At 36.8% G+C, this 22,013-nt stretch overlaps 2 protein-coding genes across 2 annotated transcripts in view; one reads left to right on the forward strand and one right to left on the reverse strand.

Annotated features, from left to right (window-relative positions):
• Positions 1 to 9,747: 9,747 nt before the first annotated feature.
• LOC132171199 (uncharacterized) overlaps positions 9,748 to 22,013 on the forward strand; it is a 19,290-nt gene continuing 7,024 nt past the window's right edge. Inside the window, exons 1-2 of the mRNA XM_088519391.1 lie at positions 9,748 to 9,868; positions 10,091 to 10,433. Coding sequence (XP_088375517.1) covers positions 10,124 to 10,433 — 310 coding nt within the window. The 5' untranslated portion in view covers positions 9,748 to 9,868; positions 10,091 to 10,123. The remainder of the gene's footprint in view (positions 9,869 to 10,090; positions 10,434 to 22,013) is intronic.
• On the reverse strand, positions 17,047 to 20,463 carry LOC148588148 (uncharacterized). Its single transcript, XM_088512361.1, has 4 exons — positions 20,339 to 20,463; positions 17,970 to 18,074; positions 17,776 to 17,881; positions 17,047 to 17,667 (listed from the first exon to the last, which is right to left on the reverse strand). The coding sequence occupies exons 1-4, from the start codon at positions 20,461 to 20,463 to the stop codon at positions 17,047 to 17,049; spliced, it is 957 nt and encodes a 318-aa protein (XP_088368487.1).

Consider the following 22,013-nt stretch of genomic DNA (forward strand, 5'->3'; position numbering starts at 1 on the left):
TACAACTATCATATTTCATGGATTGATTCAAATATTTTAACAATTTGTTGTTCGAATTATTAATAATTCGGACAATAAATATGAGAAGGTTTTTATAAGCTTAATTACCTGCCCAATCAGACGAGTGGACAACTCAAAATTTGTTTAGACGTGTGAGCTCCATATTAGCTCTCTCATTCGTCGTCTATCTATCCGTGTATTTCAATGATTTCTAGCACAATTAATGGCAATGTAATTTGTTTGGTCATGGCAACCCAAGCTTGGAAAGGAATAGTGTCCTTAATCTTAACACAAGAACACAAGATGGGTGATAAGCTGTTGGGCTCTATATATATCATTCTAGCTCACAAATATTGCAAGAACATGTGAAAGTAACACTCAGAAGAGAAAAAAGAAAGATTATATATAATAAATAAGAAATAAATATATGATGAGCAAGGTTTTAGAACATACCCATCAACCAATTTTTCCTTTGGCCATTTCTGAGTTTCCTTCTATGGAGTACTGAAAGACACAGGGAGGTTTCTGTAATGGAGAAGAAAAATGGTATTTAAAGGGATGGTAGTTAGTCATGTATATCTACTTTCTTAAATTACTACACGGAGGTTAAAGACACCTTGGACCAGGAGATTTGTTGTTCCTTTTTTTTTTTTTTTTTTTTTTTCGAAAGAGAGATTTGTTGTTCCTTTTCTAATTTTATGGTCCTGTAAAGAGAATTACAATGAGAGCTAATTCTATCAGAATGTGGTGTAAAATTTTATTTTATAGCTTTTAATAGAAATTTGACACATCAGGTAAAAACACCAAATATAATAAAAACAAAAAAATCGTATCTTTAATTCAAATTAATATCATGGACTTTTCCATTCATTCTAACCGAACACCCACCATCAAAACCCCACCCACTTCCTAGCCCTCGACAGTTGAGTCTCTAATGGTTTTGTTGATGAGTATTTTGTTAAGAAAAAAAAAATTATTTGCTGTGAAAGGTTATATTATTTTTTAGTGTATCAAGCTTAAGTGTCTACTTTCTATTCAAGGGTGCAAAACACTCAGTTTAAACCATGACCTGATTAAAGTTATTCTCAATTACAATAGAGTAGATTGCACTCTTCATTTCAAGTGAAATATAGAGAAGTTATTTCATTGTTATGATTTAATATTGTTGTATCCAACGGCGTAAATGATGCCAAATTATTTAAATTTTTTAAAGAACATGCTAACATATTTATCACATGGCATTATTTATGTCGTTAAATACCATAAAATGGGAACACAAATTTCCTACATAGACAAATTGATATGTATTCCTTAACTGTGAAATATTTATGTTTTCTAAAAATTAAACGTACGTAGCACGTGCTCATCACATGCTTTTTTTTTTTTTTTTAATAGCTTAATATACACGTTACTTTTAGTCTTTTAGATGCACGTTTGTAGAAGATAAATGACTCGATCATCTCATCTCACTTTAAATCAAAAAATTATATTCTTTCAAGATTCTTTGTGATACGTAATTAATGTTTTTTAATAATCCTCGATGCCTACCCATGACCATGGTTCCCAGAAAGGTTCCTGCATCCCGACCAGTAAGACACTGGGTTGGGTATTCCAGGCCAACATGATGCCTAAGAGTCGACAATGTTGGCCTCGTTTCATAATGTTTTTTTTTTATTCTTAAAACTAAAAATATAATTTTCTCTTAAAAAACAAATCAAAACATAAAAAAATTTAAAAAAAATTTGTGACATTATAAAAAAACATGAACTTAATTTTTTAGGAGTAGGAACTAAATTTAAGAAAAATAATAATAGAAAGAGGAGTGAGAGATTATGTTCCTACCCAAGAAGTAGTTCAATCAGCTGAGATCATGTCTAATGAAACGGAGGTTACTAGTTCATAAGGTCTGATCTCCAACCGATCGAGCTTTATGTCCACACATTATGTTAAATGTTAAAAATACCAACAAATATATATATATATATATATATATATATATATATATATATATATATAGGGAAGGGGGCACACTAGGCGTGGTGTCCACAATAAAATAAAAAAGAGAAATGGTATTGTCAATAAATTCTCTATATTTAGCTCATATTTTTCAACAAATTCAATAAATCAACCATAAGATTTGTAAGGTCCACTATTGACTTATGTGAGGTCGACATAAGTTCACAAATTTAATAATTAATTTGTAAAATGAAATGAACCAAATATGGAGATAATATAGCATTTTTCAACATGTGGCATGAGACATGTAGGCCTAGGAATCGGTCAAAACGGTTCGGTTTTGGCTCTTATCGGTTATTAACCGATAATTTTTGGTTAAACGGTTTATTAACCGATATCGAACCAATAAGAATTTTAACCGAAATTATCGGTTATAACGGTACACGGTTAAACGGTTCAGTTAAACCGGTTAACGTTAACCGAGGGCTTTATATTGATTTATTTTGTTGGGCCAAAAATGAGTTTTTTTTTATTTTTATTTTTGAGGGCCCAAATACTTTTTGTTGGGACCCAAATATTTGTTTTTTGAGCTAAAAATTGAAGCTTTTTTATATTGATCCACCACAACTTTTTTTTTTTTTTTTTATATATTATATAATAAATTTTTCCAAAGCAAATGGACTAATTAACATAATGGATGCTAATTAGACTAACAAAACTAGTTAATGAAAAATGCTTTCACCAAAGACAAAGAAATCCCATCAAATGCCATCACTAAAAAAAAATTAAACCTACCCAAACCCAAATTAAGATAAGGTTATATATGTATATATATAATCCCAAAACTACGTCGTTTTGGCATCCCTACTTAACAGTTTATATTGGTTAAATGGTTAACCGATATGAAATTTCTAACCAGACCGAACCAAACCTATAAGCATACCGGTATAAAAAATTTAATCGATAAGGATATCGGTTTGGTCGAAACCGGTACACGGCCGGTAATCGATAACCGGTTAATCTGTCCACCCCTAAAGACATGGCAAATTCTTTATGTGACATTAATCCCTATAATGCCACATAAGCAGTTTTGGATGAAATGAGCGAAGTGAAAAACCTAAAGCGATAAAGCTTGATTTAAAAACCGACGAAGTAAATAACAATTGTACGTACAAAAATTCAGGGGTTTTAAGCTTTAACTTTTTTTTTTCTTTTTATTTATTTATTTATTTATTATTATTTTTTATATATATATTTTAGCTCCACTTATGTTTGTATTTTTTTTCAAAAGCAGCATGTTTATTAGTATTGTTTTCTGCTTAACAAAAAAAAACAAAAAAAAAACAATTTTCTTAAGTGGATCCCACATAAACATTTTCTCAAATGTGAACCCAATCAATAATAATAATAATAATTGCATATGCACAGTTAGAACAATTTCCGAACAAGGTGAATTGCACATTCTTTAATGTGCTCGAATATTTGATCATGTTCTTGATGTTCCCATGATCGCTGCAAAACAATAATTATAAGCAAATGAGCTTGCCAGGTGTGCTAGCGAGGTCTCACTTTGATGCCTAAACAATAATAGTAATAATTGCATATGCACTGTTAGAATAGTTTATGAACAAGGTGAATTGCATGTTCTTTGATGTGCTCTAAATCTTTGATCTCGTTCTTGACGTTCCCATGATCGCTGCAAAACAATAATAATAAGCAAATGAACTTGTTGGGTATGCCAGCGAGGTTTCACTCTGATGCCTAAGTCAATATATCTTAAAAAAAAGTACATACATAATGCACCAAATTTCAGTATGAAATTTATATATGGGAGTATGGGCCTTAGTAACCATTTTTTCTTATTAATGGGGCTTGAATGGGGCATCGTCATGGCTTATACAATTAATGTAGATAAATGGTTCTTCTTCTTTTCTTTTTTTTTTTTTTTTAGTATTTTTTAGCATTCTAACATTTATTTTTCGTAGACACCTTATATACTATTCAATTTATTCTATCAACTAGCTTTGGATCATCTCTTTTGTAAATTTGGCATTAAATTTGTTAACTTACATGTGGGTTTCATTATCAATTAGTAGAAAAAAAAAATACAAATAAATAAATAAAAAATGTTAACTCAATAAAAATATACAAAGACACTAAAATTTTTTTAAAATAATAATAATAATTGTTAGAACAGTTTTCAACACGGTGGATACGCTTTCTTCGGAATCTTCAATACGTCGTCGTGCACTCCAAATCACTACAAAAAAGGCAATATTGTCAAGGGGGTCCCCGGGGAACTGGGGACACTTCGAGGCCAAAGTTAGAAAATTCCTAAGAGATATATTATGCTTCGGCGCACAATAATTCAGTACGCTCAATCATATGTGTGAGAATATTTCAGGATTCAAGATGTTTTAGTACCTTGTGTAGGGGCCTATTTATAGGCTTGGGGAGCTGAAGTAGACTTGGACTGGATCTTCTTATTCGAATTGGTTTGAGAGTTAAGAGTTGTGATAGAACTCAATAACAATCATGTAGAGATAAACATTCAACAGATATCGTGTAGAGATAGTCTTGAGTAGTCATCTTATAGAGATAAGTAGGACGTCTTTCTTCCAATATTATCCTAATTGGAATATAAGACTATTAATTAATTAAATAACCATTGCTATTTAATTAATATCTTCATGGGCCTATCATTGGCCATTGGGTCCAGAATTTGGTGGGCTTGTAGTGTGAATTTATTCCCAACAGTTACCCCCAATTCCCTTAGCCAATGATACTTGGATAATGGAAATTTAGTCAAAGCCTTTTGGCGGCTTCTTATTTGACCTTATCCAAGACTCGTGTCTCCCTAGTGAGTGTGCTTTGAGCTTGTCAGTTGGAGCTTTTCTGCTCTGTTTTTGGCATCGCCTGAGTTCCCGGGAGCACCCCCAACTCTATCCTTTGCCCGAGGGTTAAACTCGTCCTAGTTCCGATATACCCGGGGATCATGCCTGGGCCCCTCTCCAAGTCATAAAGATAATCCAAACCTGCACAATAACCTTTAAACAATAATTTATAAATCTTTCAACATACTAACCTTTTGTTCCCTATTCGCCTTAGGGTAGCTCCTTGTTTTTGTCTAAGGTTTTCTCCTTGTCCTGTCTACCAAAGAGTAATTGTCAAAGGGGGTCCTCGGGGAACTGACGACACTCCGATGCTTAAATCAGCATTGCCCTTTATTCAAATCAAATTTATTATTGAAAGACAATCAAATAATAAAAGCATAAAAGCATAAATAAACCAAATTCTGGGCGTACTACTGATAGTACTTCTTCTGATGCTTCGTGTTCCTTGCTATTTCCTGTCATTGCTACACCCGATTCCAGAAGTAGTCTTCCTTGTTTTTATCTTCTTTTTGTCCCGGATGTCTTGTGCTATCTATCGCCTCTAGAATATCAGCCTCATTGATGAACTCCTATACCTTGCCCATCAAGTCCTGTAGATTACTCGATGGTTTTCGTGCCATCTTCCTCATCACCGGCTCTTTGGTCAAGAGCCCATGATAAATCGCCGAGTATATTAGGTTATCTGAGGGTTCTTCAATTTCTATCTTCTCTAGGTTGAACCGAGTTATGAATTGCTTCAGGGTTTCATCACTTCGCTGCTTCAGAGTCAGCAAATAGAACGGTGGTTTCTTCCGAATCCGTGAAGTCATAAACTGAGTTAAGAATACTCGGCCTAGATCCTCAAATTTGTCGACTGAGCCCGAGGGTAACTTCCTGAACCAGTTCCGGGCACTTCCTGATAAAGTGAGGGGGAAGAACCTACAAGCCACCTCATCTGGGATGCCAAGGAGGCGCACATGTGACCGAAAATCTTCTAAGTGTTCGACTGGATCTTCGACACCCTTATAACTCATCATAGGAGGTATTCCTCCACCTGCGGGGAAAAAGGTGAGCCAATTCCCTGCAACATCTTCTCCACAAAGGTGTCCTTCCCTTTATTCTTCATTTCCATCTCCAGGTTGATGAACCTCTTGTCAAACTCTGCCATCCTCCTGTTGAGTTCGTCTTCTCTATCTTGGGTACCATTGATTTTGCTATCATTCACCCGATTTTCCTCCTTTCGGCTTGCATGCCGCTTGAAGTTGTCTTCTTGGTGTCCTCCTCTTGGTTGAATATGAGTGCTAACACGGTTGATGTGCTCTTCTTCATCCCGCCTACCACGGGTTTCCTCGCGATGAGACTGCTTTGATACTCGTAGCCGAAGTTCTGCATTTTGCCGTGTCAAAGCTTCGATTTGCACTGCCATTGCTGCAAAGCGTTCAGGATCTCCTATTTTCGGTTGATGGGGAGGTATGTTGTGTTGAACCTGTCCCTGCTGAACTATGGGATCAACATGGTTGATGCTGATAACTGGATCTATTGGGTCAATCTGGCCGGCGTGGTTGACCGGTTTCAAATTAGGCTTGACCAATGGACCAACATGGTTGGCTATTTTCGTTTGTGACTTTCCCTGCCGGATTGCCACACTTCCTGATCGTGTTGTTGTCACCATGACGAAATTTCTTCTTATTCGGGATAGAGTATCCCCGAAATGTAATAATTTGAAATAAGAATTACCTTATTTTCACAACCAATCAAAACCAAATTTGAAATTTAAATCAGAATAGTCTATTCCTAAGCAAAAATAGGAATATAAACTTGAACCAGGATAGCCTATTCTTTAACTAGACTAGAAATATAAACTTAAACCAGAATAGCTTATTCTTAAACTAGAATAGGAATATAAACTTAAATCAGAATAGCCTATTCCTAAACTAGAATAAAAATATATGCTAGATAAGAATTAAACCTGATACCAAACGCCAATTTTCTTCTCCAAATTCCTCCAACGTACAGCCCTTCACATGCTATTATATTTTTTTTATTCTTTTCTTTTTCTTTTCTCTTTTTTTCTTTTTTCTTTCCTGCGCAGCACCTTTTTCTTCTTTCTTTTTTTTTTTTTTTTTTTCTTCTTTTTTCTTTTGCGCACCTTTTTCTTCTTTCTTTTCTTTTTCTTTTATATTTTTTTCTTCTTTTTTCTTTCCTGCGCAGCACCTTTTTCTTCTTTTTCTTTCCTGCGCAGCACCTTTTTCTTCTTTCTTTTCTTTCTCTTTTATTTTTTTCTTCTTTTTTCTTTCCTGCGCAGCACCTTTTTCTTCTTTCTTTTCTTTCTCTTTTATTTTTTTCTTCTTTTTTCTTTCCTGCGCAGCACCTTTTTCTTCTTTCTTTTCTTTTTCACAAGCCTCCCAGCACAGTAGCACATCGTTCCTTCATATGCATTGACGGCGGTCACAGGTGCGAGTTTGGAGGTTCCGGCAGTGGCAGGTAGTGAATATCCGGCCGTGCTGCAGGTCTGGAGCTTCGGCACTGGTGAGCCGTGCTGCACGCGTTAGTCTTCGGCAGCAATGCTCAGCGTTCTGGATTGCTTCGAACAACGGTGCTGTGGAGCTTCGGTGCCAGAGGCTCGGATCTGGGATGAACGGCGATGCTGTGCGTTCGGGTCTCGCTGGCCAGTGGCGGAGCGAGGCAACTCATATTGGGGGTGCCGCAAAAAAAATTTTTGGCGTCCTAAAATTTTTTTTTTGGCGTACTAAAAATTTTCTCTACCCTAAAAATTTGGTAATTCACAAAATATATGCATAACAAAAAAAATATCTATAAAAGTTCATAAATATGTGCTTAAATTAATATATTAGAAATATGACATGTCGACACTATATCAAAAAGACAAATACAAAAAGATAAAATAAAATAAATAAGTGTCTAGAATTGCACTTTACGGTCTCTTAGAAGTACAAAATCATCAAGTATTAAATCTAAATCATATTCTGTATAATGAGATGTTACAAGCAGGCTATCTACAACGAGTGATGCATCAAATGTCTAAAAGATCCCATACATGTTTTAGGAAAGAAATTTATCAAAGATTGCACAACTCTCTTTTTAAACCTTTTTTTTTAAAAAAAAAAATTAAAACCTTTGGGGGTGTCGTGGCACCCCAAAGGCTAACGTGGCTCCGCCACTGTCGCTGGCATTGGGTCTCCTGCTGTGTGGGTGCGAACAGGGGTGACTATCTGCAGGGGCACGAGTCTGCGAATGGCGGTGGAGACCTGCAGGGATCTGCGACAGGCGACCTGCAGAGGTGTGTAGCCGGCGATCTGGTGGTGAAGGAATGAACGTGATTTCACTTGAAGCAGTGAACATAAATCTGAGATGCGGATTTGTGCAGATTTGCTAGGGACAACGCAAATCGGAGAGTACTTCCGGTGGGTTGTTACCGGAATGCCTGGTCACACTGTGATGATTATTATTATTATTATTATTATTATTTTTTTTTTATATATGAGAAACGAACTAGTCGTCCCTACAGACGGCACCAAACTGTTAGAATATTTTTCCACACGGTGGATGCGCTTTCTTTGGGATCTTCAATACGTCGTCGTGCACTCCAAATTACTACAAAAAAGGCAATATTGTCAAGGGGGTCCCCGGGGAACCGGGGACAAGAGATATATTATGCTGCGGCGCACAATAATTCAATAAACTCAATCATATGTGTGAGGATATTTCAGGATTCAAAATGTTTTAGTACTTTGTGTAGGGGCCTATTTATAGGATTGGGGAGCTGGAGTAGACTTGGACTGGATCTTTTTATTTGAATTGGTTTGAGAGTCAAGAGTTGTGATAGAACTCAATAACTATTATGTAGAGATAAACATTCAACAGATATCGTGTAGAAATAATCTTGAGTAGTCATCTTGTAGAGATAATCTTGAGTAGTCATCTTATGGAGATAAGTAGGACTTCTTTATTCCAATATTATCCTAATTGGAATATAAGACTATTAATTAATTAAATAGCCATTGCTCTGTAATTAATATCTTCATGGGCCTATCCTTGGCCATTGGGTCCAGAATTTGATAGGCTTGTAGTGTGAATTTATTCCTAACAATAATAATAATAATTTCTTGAAACCATGCATATCACGCACAAAATTAAGCCGACTTTGACCAGTTAATTTTCGCAAGCCCATTTGATTAGAACTTGACATTTTTTTTTTCTTTTTCTTTTCTCTGGAAACAGTTTGGGACAGGGGAAGGGGGGCCAAGGCAGGTAGCACTTTAAAATTATTGTTGCAGGCTATGCATACAATTTCCCCCCATTTCTCTTTTCAGTTCGTTTTTTCTTTTTTCTTTTTACTCCTTGGAAAGGTCGATAAAAGACTTCAATTGTGACTATTCTATCTAAATGTGATCATTTTATTCAAGCGTGATTATTCGTTATGAGCCGCATAGAAGGGACTTGTAGTGAGTTTGGCGTTGCGATTCCATAAATAAAAAATGCAATTTTAAACCTTTTTGGGAACCATGTGGCCGGGTGAAGGAGATTGAGAAGCAGGAGGAGGCCAAGTTAGGGGATTCCATCACGGGCAGCTAGTCCCAATTTTTTTTGTCTTTTTCCTTTCCACGTCAGTTTGTAAGGCTTTGTTTGTAAAAGCCTTTGTAAGTGAAGCAATTCTCTCTCTTATAATGATAGAATATTATCCTATAAATCTACCCGACTGTTTGGCCAAAACTCCACCCGACAGTTCTCAAGTCCGGCGGTAGCAGCAAAGAAACAACAATAAAGCCAAACAGCAAAGTAGAAGAAATTACAAACAAAAGGGATGGAGGTTGAAAAAAAAAAAAAAAAAAAAAAAATGGGAGGGAGGTTGGTTTTATCCATTTGTTTTTATCTCAATAGAATATTATCTTATAAATCTACCCGACTGTGTAGCCAAAACTCCTGCATCTGCAAGGTTGAGTATCAAAAGACTCACCGTTTCTTGGTACCGCTCTAGAGGCTCTGAAGCTCGATCTGTAACGGCTAGCATTCGAATAGTAAGTACTGTCAATTACTTGAAATAAATATTCACCATAGTTGTTTTTTTTGTTTGTTTGTTTTTTTTTTTTTTTTTTGAGAAGCAACATGGTTGTTGTTATCATCATGACTTGAGCATTTTTCTCTTTTACTCTTGAATCATTCCTCTCTCTCTCTCTCTCTCTCTCTCTCTCTAAATGTCTAACTTATATAAAAATGTTCATATTTCAATTTTCTCTCAGATCTATTTTTTACGAAAACCAGAAAAAGAAAAAATGAAAGAAGGTGCAACCAACATGCGTCGAAGACAAGTTATGGATCATCAACAAAGATTCTCTTCTTTTCTATCATTTCCTAGAACTGCGTATTCCCCCGACAACTCTAGTCTTCGTCATACGACATCGTATTCTGATCATAATGAAATCCATCAAGGTTCCGTATCATCAGTTCCTACACCGTTCGATCAGGGAGCGGTTGCCGGAGGTACCGACTTATCTCAAGGAAGTAGCTTAAATGCTAGGACATCACAACGAGAATTCGTGCGGTTATCTGTAGAGGAGCCAGGCCCAGGTAAAGCCAATGGGGGTAAGTACTAAGTACCTCTCTATTTAGCTGTTTCCTTTGTTGCTTTGTTGTGTGGGTTCTAGTTTTTTCTGCTCCATTGTTGCTGCTGACCTTTTGGGTGGACACTTTCCTTTTTGTTCGCCTGTTTTTATTTCTAGTTGTGTGGCTGCTCGTCGGTGACCTAGATTTAGCCTTTTGCGGTACTGATTATGTTAGAGCATTTTTTTTTATCCTCGCCAAAACTAATTTTTTTTTTTTTTTTTTTGTGATAACTTAAAAAAAGCTACTAAAATTCTCAATTTTCAGCTTCATCGTTCTAACCCAAAATAAATGGCGAGGGATAGTGAGTACTATTTACTTATCAAATGAATAAAAAATAATATAAATTTTCTCTTTTCCATATTCCTTGAAAAAGTAAAAACAAAATATAAAGAAGTATTTGAAAAAAAAAAAAATTTAAATGAAATAGTAAAAATTGACAATTAAAATAGTGAGGTTGCTAAGTGTGCTTTAAAAAAGTTGATAGTTAAAATAGAGAAAAACGTATTTTTAGTTATTTTGATGAATAAAATTTGTTGAATTTGCTAAGAATGCTCTTATGCTTGCAAAGATTTCGGTAAGTTTGTCCTTTACGGAACCCTTTGTTTCGCCTTTGATAACAGCCATTTGTGGCCGCATTTATTCCCTCTATGGGGCAAGTCATTTGTTTGACTAATTGATTTTAGAGGGTAAAATATTATTTTGATTTACCATGAGGACCTATAAATTATTTTTTATACCACAATTAGTAATTTCTAACTTAGGCTAATTACATAGACTTATAAATTACTTTTTATACGACAAGAAATAATTTGTAATTCAAACCAACTACTTGGACCAATTTTACATTTATCCCTAAATATTATTTCAAATAAATGAAAGAGAAAATATAGAGGAATGAAAAAGTTTTTTTATATTAAAATAATGTTAAGGAAACAAAAAATGTTACTCTAAATTTAAAGTACCACTTTTGGTTCCCTTGGTGTTCCCAGGATTGAGACCCTTCGGATTTTTAAATCTAAATCCTCCATTACATCTAATGGTCCAAACAGATATAACAGTTTGTGTGTTACCGAGATAATGAATTTTAGTTTTCAACGTGTTAAATTCATTTGCCTCAATAATACATAAACTTTGTATTTATTTAGACCATTAAATGTAATAAATAGCTCAGATTTACATAATTTAGAAGATATGAAGAGATCCTAATCCGTGTTCCCATAGTATATAAAACACCTGGATCAGGCTTGGTGCTGTAGTCCAAAACGAACCTATTTTGGGTCGTTTTGGACAACAAAAAAATATTTTTTTTTAAATAAAAAGGGAAAAGAAAAAGAGAAATATTAAAAACCTAAAAAAATAAAAAAGAAAGAAAAAAAGAAAAGAAAAATCAAAAGGTAGCTGGACAAAATGGGGTGGCCGGACCACCCCATTTTGGCCAAGCAGGTGGCCCCGGCCACCCCATGGCCGGTCCAGGGTGACGAACCACCCCATGGCCAAGGTGGAGAGGAATTTCCAATCGTCGGATTGAATTAGAAGGTACGAAAATCTGACAAACTTTGTTTTTTTTTTTTTGAGTTTTGAATTTGATCGATTTTTGTTTGTTGTGTTCGGTTAACAAACAGATCCAATTGTTTGATTGTGAAAAGTGAAAACGTTTGAAATATCGGTTCCATTTCTGGGTTTCTGTTTCGTCGCCGGCAGAAATCTCAGGGAACGCCAAAACCAGTTTTTCATTTCAGCCGTTCGATCATTGTAGAATAATGATTCGGGCAGTCCAGATCAAAAACAATAAGTCGACGCGCCTTGGTGCTGTAGTCCAAAACGACTGCATGGGGGTTTCTTACTTTGAAAGATACTGAGATTGACATCGCTGTGAAGGAGCTGCAGAAAGGCATTGAAAAAAGGGCTAGAGCAACCCTTTGATTTTTCTTTTATTTTTTTAGTTTTTTAATAATTTTCTTTTTTTAAAAAAAAAAAATATTTTTTTATTGTCCAAAACGACCCAAAACGGGGTCGTTTGGACTACAGCACCATGCGTTAGTTTTCATTACCGCATGTAAGCAAGAGTCCGTTTCAAATTATTTTGTAAGAATTTTTCCTACGTTTAATTGCTATAAATACATTGGGTTAGAAGATATTTTAGTTCTTCCAATTTGTTTGCTTCCAAATGGCATAACTTATCACCCAAAAGTTGTAATTAATACGTTTGGTTACAAAAAGTTGCAGGGCGTGCCGGGTTTTCTCCCCTCCTTCAAGCTGCTCTTAAAGGTGATTGGCAGGCTGCTAAGGCTTTAATTGCGGAAGACCCAAATTGCGTTCGAGCTCGCATAACGGAAGAGGGAACGACAGCCCTTCACACAGCTGCGATTGCAAAACACGCCAATTTTGTAGAACAACTGCTGAAATCGATGCGTCCGGATGACTTAAAATTGAAAAGCATAGAAGGAGCTACGGCCCTTCACTCTGCCGCTCAGACAGGGATCGTGAGAATTGCCGAGGAGATCACTACAAAAATTGATTTTGTTTTTGACTAGGGGTTTTTGACGTGTCAATGGTATTGACACGTCAAAAACCTCTTTTGACGCGTCGTTTTTGACGTTTGTCGACCGTTAAAAGGGTAGGTGTCAAAAAACTGGAGTTTTTGACGTGGCTACAGTGACACGTCAAAAATTTTTGACGTGTCATTTTGACACGTCAGAAGTGTTTTTGACGTGCCATTTTCGACACGTCAAAAACCTTTTTGACGTGTCAATATGACACTTCAAAAATCTTTTTGACGTGTCATTGTGACACGTCAGAAACATTTTTGACGTGTCATTTTGACACGTCAAAAATTTGCACGTGTGATTTTTTTTGCATGTGTGATTTTTTGACGTGCCAAACAGTTTGACACGTCAAAATTTTTTTTTTTTTTTTTTTTTAATAATTCTAATATGCCTGATATTCAAATATTCATGATTTTCCTGATATTTCAAATATTTATGATATTCCTGATATTATATATTGAATATATATAATACACATAATCTATAATCCATAATCTATATATAATGAATTATAATACACATAATCTATATATTGAATATATATCCCCAATCCATAATCTACATCCAATATATATCCAATATCCAACATCCAACAACCAATATATATCCAATATCCAACATCCTACATCCAATATCCAACATCCTACATCCAATATATATCCAATATCCAATATCCAATATCCAACAACCAATATATATCCAATATCCAATATCCAACATCCAACATCCAATATATATCCAATATCCAACATCCAATATATATCCAACATCCAATATATATCCAACATATATCCAAAATCCAACATATATATCATTAAACTAAATCCAATATCCAATATCCAATATCCAATATATATATCCAACACAACTTCATTAAACAAAATTCAATATTCAATCCATAATTCACAATCTAATCCACATACATAATACAATCCACCTACATAATCTACAATCCAATCTATAATACACATCTATAATACAATCCACCTACATAATCCACAATCCAATACATAATACACATTCATAATACAATCCACCTACATAATCCATAATCCACAATCCATCTACATATATAATCTACTATCCATAATCCAATCCATAATCAATTTCCAAGTAAATATATATCCAACACAACTTCATTAAACAAGATAATATATCCAAGATTATATATCCAATATATATATCCGACACAACACAACTTCATTGGACAAAATTCAATTTCCAATATATATATCCAACACAACTTCATTAAACCAAATTCTATTTCCAATATATATATATACAACACAACTTAATTAAACAAAGTTCTATTTCCAATATATATATCCAACACAACACAACTTCATTAAACAAAATTCAATATCCAATATATATATCCAAGACAACACAATTTCATTAAACAAAATTCTATATCCAATATATATATCTAACACAACACAACTTCATTAATAATATGTATCCAATATCCAACAAACAAAATTTCAACACACATACTACATTTCAACACAACACATAACAAAACATATATATAAATCAAAAAAACGTTCTAACACAAGGCAAAACAAATATACAATAAAACATTTCTGGAGTATCTACTAGAAATTAGTTTCAATTAGTCTCAACAAGCATATAGTGAGATCTAACTATATACAAAACATGGCAACAATAATATGTATGTAGAACTTAACAAAAAGTGATGACCAGCCCTATGGCGCTCTACTCAACACAATCATCCTCCAACTCCTAATTTGCATTACCTGCGAATGAATTGTGAACCAATAATAATCAATACAAAAATTAAAAATTATTCTATAATATGATGCAAATATACGTAAGTTTTAAAATGGACCACTGTAACTAGGGGTTTGTAACAGTTATTCTAACAGTGAACAATTGTTATAAAACAAATTAAAACATAGAATTACCTCTCGGGGGCGCAGACCCAGACATCGACCCGAACATTGCCTCAAGCTGGCGGAAACGAGCCTCAAACATTTCATCTTTCTCTGCTATCTGGGCTTTTTGTGCTTCAATCTGCCTCGCCATCTCATCCATTGCACTTTTTTGTGCTGCCCGCTCATCTTCAAGTTCTCTGATTCTATCTGTCATCTATGAGAACGAGGAGCTCCAAGAATTTTGAGACCGTGTCTGGGACGGTGTATAGTATGAATGTATGCTGCCCCGCACCGGCAGCACATTCGGACCCTACCAGCATACTCCGGCTTATTTCCATGCGCTTGAGCATACGCGTCATTAGGTGTCCACCGTACTGTCCCTTCTGTCATGGTATCAGTATTTGCCGGGTCAGTAGGCGCCAATTCCATCATCCTCTCCTGTACATTAAAAAATATGTTAGTATCTCGTATAAGGAACGTTAATCATAAATAATTTATCAAAATATATATGCTTGAGTACTTACACATCTTTCTCTGACCACGTCATTCGGATAGCCACCTTCCTTGTATGTGTGAGTCTTGATGTAACTTTCCGCTCGAGTTGGAGGAGTGCCCCCCGCGTCTACGGTCTGCATACAAAAAAAAATTAAGACGTGTTTTTTACTTAAACAACCGATTATATATATATATATATAAGTACCTCTTGATGTGTCACTCTAGCATAGCTCATCGACCCAGTGCAGTGAGGCGTGTTGTTTTTTGCTCGCAATTCTTTCATCTTGGCAGCATACTCCTACATGTATATAAGTCTTAAAATGTCAGGCCTAACCCAATTAGAATTAATGAAACTACAATTAATTCCACTAGCCAATTGCTCATTTTGTCTTCTTAATTTTTCTTTAAAAATTAACTTCTACATATGTCATTCATAAAATGTTTTGAAGCTCGTAATTGCTGAAAACACTCCTGACGTACCTGATTTTTCGGGTCGCACCATCTCGCCAACAAGACATTCAAGTCCACTGGGTCGTATCTCCTAACGGCATCTTCACCCATTCTCGCCTTCACTGAGTCTGGAGTATCACCCGCTTGAATTTTTAATGATTTTTTTACAGAGTGTCTCCAACTTTTCAGCTTTGTGCCCATATCTTTGAAGGTGTCCCTTTTAATCGCCTCAATATTGTACTCAGGCGACATGTAGAACTGAGTCTGCATATATAAATTGAACAAATTAGGCGTATAATTACACACTTTAATGTTTAAAATATTGAAATACATCTGCTAAAATATGAGAAAAAATGTAACCATACCATAAGGGTGTCCCATATATCTTCCTTCGCACGAGGATGTACATGCTCCCATTCATCCCGGAGCTTAACATAAGTCCCTGCCCTTATGACGTTCCCGGCCTCCCTTCTGAATTTCATCCCGCTAAATCCTACGGGCTGCCATGCTTTATTGTACTCGCAGACAATTTTTTGGCCAAGGGGGACCTCCCACTTCTTGTTCGATGGTGGGATGTCCACCACCTGAAATTGGGTGCTCCCGTCTCCCCTGGTACCTAACACATTAATAATTGCAAAATTTATTTATTTCAAATTTAATGAATTACTACATAAATTTTATACATATTCAAACTGAGTTTTTTAAACATATATACTTACTTATTGTCCGGAGTTGTCGAACGCCCAACACTTCTGGAGGATCTTCGGCCTCCAAGTCACCTGAGCCATCATCCGCATGCTCCCCATAGTATTGTGTCTCGCTATCATCTAGCTGCGATGGCTCACTGTATGGTATACCCGTGTTCAACTCATGGGGAAACATCATCTCTACCTCACCATGTCCACATACACCTAACTCGCTCATGGTAGGACATGGAGTGCCAAGATCATAGGGAACCGGCTGAGACCCTTCCCTATGCTTAGGGAGCAAGGGTCTATACCCCTGGTCGTCTATCTGTGGGGACCGTCGTCGTCTACTCTTCCCCCGCGTACTCATGTCAACCTGCAAAACACATAATATACTCAATTAATTATGTATATAATAGATAAAAAAGTCACCAATATAATCAATCAATGTAGAAAGAAATAACATTAAATACGTCAAAATAAATGTGAACGATATATATTATTAAAGTTTTAAATTTTTTTAAATCACATACGGATCTAAGTCTTGTCGGATGTAGTCAATGTCATCCTGGGGATCCACTTCATTACCGCTGGTCAATAGGAGCGGCTCACACTCGTGGTAGCTAACACTTTCATCATCAGAACTTTCACCTTGTCCAACGTCGTATACGTTCCTAGGTTTAGTTCTTACAACACAAGCCCAATCAGGGTCCCTTTCATCTTGGACGTAAAAGACTTGGTCAACTTGTGACGTTAGCACATACGGCTCATCAGTAATTTCCTGGCCCCGGTGGACAAGGTTTTTGAAGCTGACAAGCAGTATGCCATACTCGTCAACTTTGTACCCCCTGTCCCTCGTGTTATCCGCCCAATCGCACTTGAACAAAACATACCTAGTCCTGTCGAAGTACTCCACCTCAATTATTTCCGTCAACTTTCCATAGTACGTTTCACCATCAACTGTTGGCACGCACACCCCGCTATTCTGGGTCCTTTTTCCAGCATCGCATGCAATAGTGCGAAACAGCTTTCCATTAATCACATATCTGTTATATCTAGTCGCTGTGGCCTTCGGCCCTCTACAATGCATTACCAGTTTGTGACCTAATTCCTTCCTTTGTCGATCGTCCAATCGATCGACCTGTAAGCACATACGTAAAAATTGACCATAAGAAAGTTTCTTTAGTTGTTATGAATCAATAACTAAATATAATGGGTCAGTAACAGTTAAACGTCACGGTAGTCTTACGTAGTCACGGTACCAATCGGAGAATAGCGCATGATGTTGGGTTTCAAACTGATCCTCCGTCGTTCGCCCCCTACTGCATGAACGCCTAAGTGTATCCATGTGCACCCTACAATACAACGTTTCAATTATATTATAATTCACAACTAAGGGTTCAAGGTGATATTGAACTTGTATACACTACTAACACGACTTACGTCCGTAAGTTAAAAATAATGTATCGGTGAATTTGTGTCAATGTGACACGGTCGAGGATAACTCGTGTTCCCGCCCCCTTTGAACCATCTGGGTTTCTTACAGTCCTATTGTGAAATGTTGGTGCGTGGTCTAGATACCTTGAGCAGAACGCAACCAACTCCGTTGCTATGTAACCCTCCGCAATGCATCCCTCAGGAGCCGCTTTATTGCGGACATTAGATTTGAACACCCCAAGGCTTCTACATATGATCATAATTCATTCATTATAGTTAGTGACGATTTCATATAAAATAAAAATTCATAAATATGAATATTAGTAAAGCTATTTTACCTCTCTGCCGGATACATCCACCTATATTGTACCGGTCCACCAAGTCGGCATTCACGGACAAGATGCACGACCAAGTGAACCATCACAGTAAAAAAGCTTGGGGGAAAGACCCTTTCCATCTGGCACAAAGTAATATAAATGTCACCCTCTAATCGGTCCATATCATCTCGTGTCAATGACGTTGAACATATGCCCCTGAAGAATGCAGAAATCCCGACAAGTGGTCTTACCACGTTTCCTGGCAATGATCCACGCAATGCAATAGGGAGAAGTTGTTGCATAATTACGTGACTATCATGGCTCTTCAACCCGAATATCGTACAATCACTAAGTCGTACACATCGAGAAATATTAGAGGCATATCCGTCCGGCACCCTTACATTTCGAAGCACTTTCAAAAACTGAGTTTTCTCTTCCTTAGACATCGTGTGACAAGCTGCGGGCATATATGTTTTACCATCCTCGCCTATGTACGGATGAAGTGTATGTCTCAACCCCATTTCTTGCAAGTCTGTGCGGGCTTGGATGTTGTCCTTTGTTTTCTTCGGAATGTCCAGTATTGTACCAAGAATGTTGTCCATCACATTTTTCTCAATGTGCATGACATCAAGATTGTGCCGCAATAGATTATCTTTCCAATACGGCAATCTAAAGAAAACACTTTTCTTCTTCCACAATACGTTGGCAGTATCGCCTTCTCTTTCTGTCGCCCCACTCTTCTTCCGTTTCTTGTCTTTTTTCTTCTTCTCCGCCCTTGCCTTACCGGCATTCTCATCTCCATATGCCATATCTTGCAATTGTCTAAGAATTTCATCTCCACTTGGCACATCTGGGGCACATTCAAATTCTTGTTTGCCATCAAATGTTATTCTATTTCTCCTCCACGGATGATCAATAGGCAAGTATCGCCTGTGCCCCATATAACAAAATTTTCTGCCGTGTTTTAACCGCCTGGACCTCGTCGAGTACATACAGCAGGGACATGCCTTCTCACCCCTGTTAGGCCACCCAGACAAATCTGCTTATGCCGGGAAGTCATTAATTGTCCACATCAACTGGGCTCGTAGCACAAAATTCTTTTTTTTGGACACGTCAAATGTGCGTACACCTACAGTCCACAATTCTTGTAACTCCTCAATTAAGGGTTGTAGGTAGACATCTAGATCCATTCCAGGTGACTTTGGGCCCGGGATTATCAGCGATAGTATAAATGAAGTTTGTTTCATGCACGTCCAAGGAGGCAAGTTGTACGGTACAAGCATTACAGGCCAAGTGCTGTGGGATGTGCTCATGTTTCCGAATGGATTAAATCCATCCGAGGTTAGACCAAGCCTGACGTTCCTGCTGTCCGCCGAGAAGTCTGGATGCAAATTATCGAATGCCCTCCACGCTTCACCATCGGCCGGATGCCTCAATACACTGTCCTTAGTCCGGCCTTCTGCATGCCACCTCATGTAAGGAGCAGTATGCTCTGACATAAACAATCTCTGTAGTCGTGGTATAAGTGGAAACCACCGCAACACCTTCACCGGGCGTTTCTTACTCGATGATATGGGTTGCCCATCCTCATCCAACTGAATGTCATCCTTCCACTTAGATACTCCACAAACAGCACATGTATCCAAATCCTTATCGTTCTTCCAAAATATCATACAATTATTAGGACACGCCGGGATCTTCTCATACCCGAGGCCCATGTCCCTTAGAAATTTTTTTGCCTCATATGTATTAACCGGCAAAGCTTCATCACTAGGAGGCAACAACTGATTGATGAACTCAAGAAAAGATGAAAATATTGTGTTACTAAGTCCGCCAACACACTTTAAGTTGTACAGATGTACAGTAGCGCTAAGCTTGCTATGTTTCGTCCCATCATGAAGTGGCTTCTCTGCCTTCTTAAGCAAGTTACTGTACTTTACTATGTCACTGCCGTCGGCTTCTTCATTCACAGTTTCTTCATTCCCCTGCACCGCAACTTCAGGCTCACAATTGTCTTCCATGACATCGTGCATGCCGAATAAATCACGCAACATTGACCGCATGTTTTCACCTTGTGCTGCGCCTAAACCCTGATCCGTGTTCATGGTAGACGACGAAGAGACTGCAACAGGATCCCGGACAGGCCTCTCCCCGTGATAATACCAGGTTCTGTATGCAATCATTATTCCCTTACCCCCTGTCAAATGGTCAAATACCAAATCCGGCGGGTGGCGCTGCTTATTACGACACACCTTACAGGGGCAGTGAATTTTTCCATCAGGGATTGTGCAGTTCCTAACTGCAAAGTCCACGAATGATCTACACCCGTCTCTGTATTCCCTTGTACCCCTAAACTTTGTCATCCAACTCTTGTCCATAGCTTTAAGTAATGGGACCCTAACTGAATAAAATAAATCGAAATTAGTTACTTAGATGTTCTTTTATTTTTTGTGGTTCTTTAACTACATCGTTTCAATTTTTTTACTTTCACTCTTAATAAACAAACACATAAATTGACTTTTAATTATAACATCTACATAATCTTAATATGCAAAACCTAAGTAAATTACATATGGGCACCCTAAATAAACTACATATAGCTAGTTAGGTTAAATGTTGGTTTTCTTTTTTTTCGTTTACTAAACCATTCACATACGAATCGATAGAAATAGATATGTCGTTGTTAATCAAAACCTACACAAAATATGGGTCTACATCCAAATGCAAAAATTTTTTCATCTTATAATTTCAAACTACCAAGGTACGTAATTGTACATGCATGCATGCAAATACATTAAACAATATTCTCACCATATACAAACCAAACATGTCAAACTATTCAAATATATTACAAAACATATATCTTAAGCAAATAAATTAATTACTTAACCTATAAAATTAATTTACATTGTAAATTACATTTTTTATATACTTTATTTAATTATCTATTAAATAAATTAATTTATATATATATATATATATATATAATTAATTTATACATATACAATCTGTATATATATATTTGCAGATTATATATATATATATATATAAGCTGCAAATATATATAAACCCAACCCATATAATCTGCAGATTATATATATATATAAACCCAACCCATATATAAATATCTGTGTATATATATATATATATACCTGATTTTCGAGTAGGAGAACGAGTGAGAGCGTGAGAGAGCCTTCGGAGCTTGAGGTTGTGGTCGCCGGAGGGAGTAACGGCGGTGACGTGCGCCGGCGAGAGAGAGAGCCACCGAGAGAGAGAACACCACGGGAAAAAAACGAGAAATGGCCGGGGTGAGACAAATGCAAATGCTGTAGAGGCGCGCGACGTCGGGCTGGGTTGAAGGAGAAAAAACAAATGGCGGAAGAAATTTGCAGGCGGAGGAGTACTTGGGCGCGGGGAGAGAAAGAAATGGGAGGGAAGAAGACGCAGGTACAGGAGACTTGGCGGAAAAGAAAAAAAAAGAAAGAAAAAAAGAAGAAAAATTTGCGCAGAGATGCGACGTGCAAGCTGGGAAGGTGCAGCAGGAAAAAGGCGCACCTTCCCGAGGATGTTTTTGACGTGCCATACTGGCACGTCAAGAACCTTATTGACGTGCCACATGTGGCACGTCAAAAAGGTTCTTAACGTGCCACATGGCACGTGAAGAGTATCCACATGCCACATATAATTTTATTTAAATTTAATTAAAATTATACAATTAAATCTTATTTCTATT

Source organism: Corylus avellana, chromosome 1 (assembly GCF_965113065.1).
Source record: "Corylus avellana chromosome 1, dhCorAvel1.hap1.2, whole genome shotgun sequence".
NCBI lineage: Eukaryota > Viridiplantae > Streptophyta > Magnoliopsida > Fagales > Betulaceae > Corylus > Corylus avellana.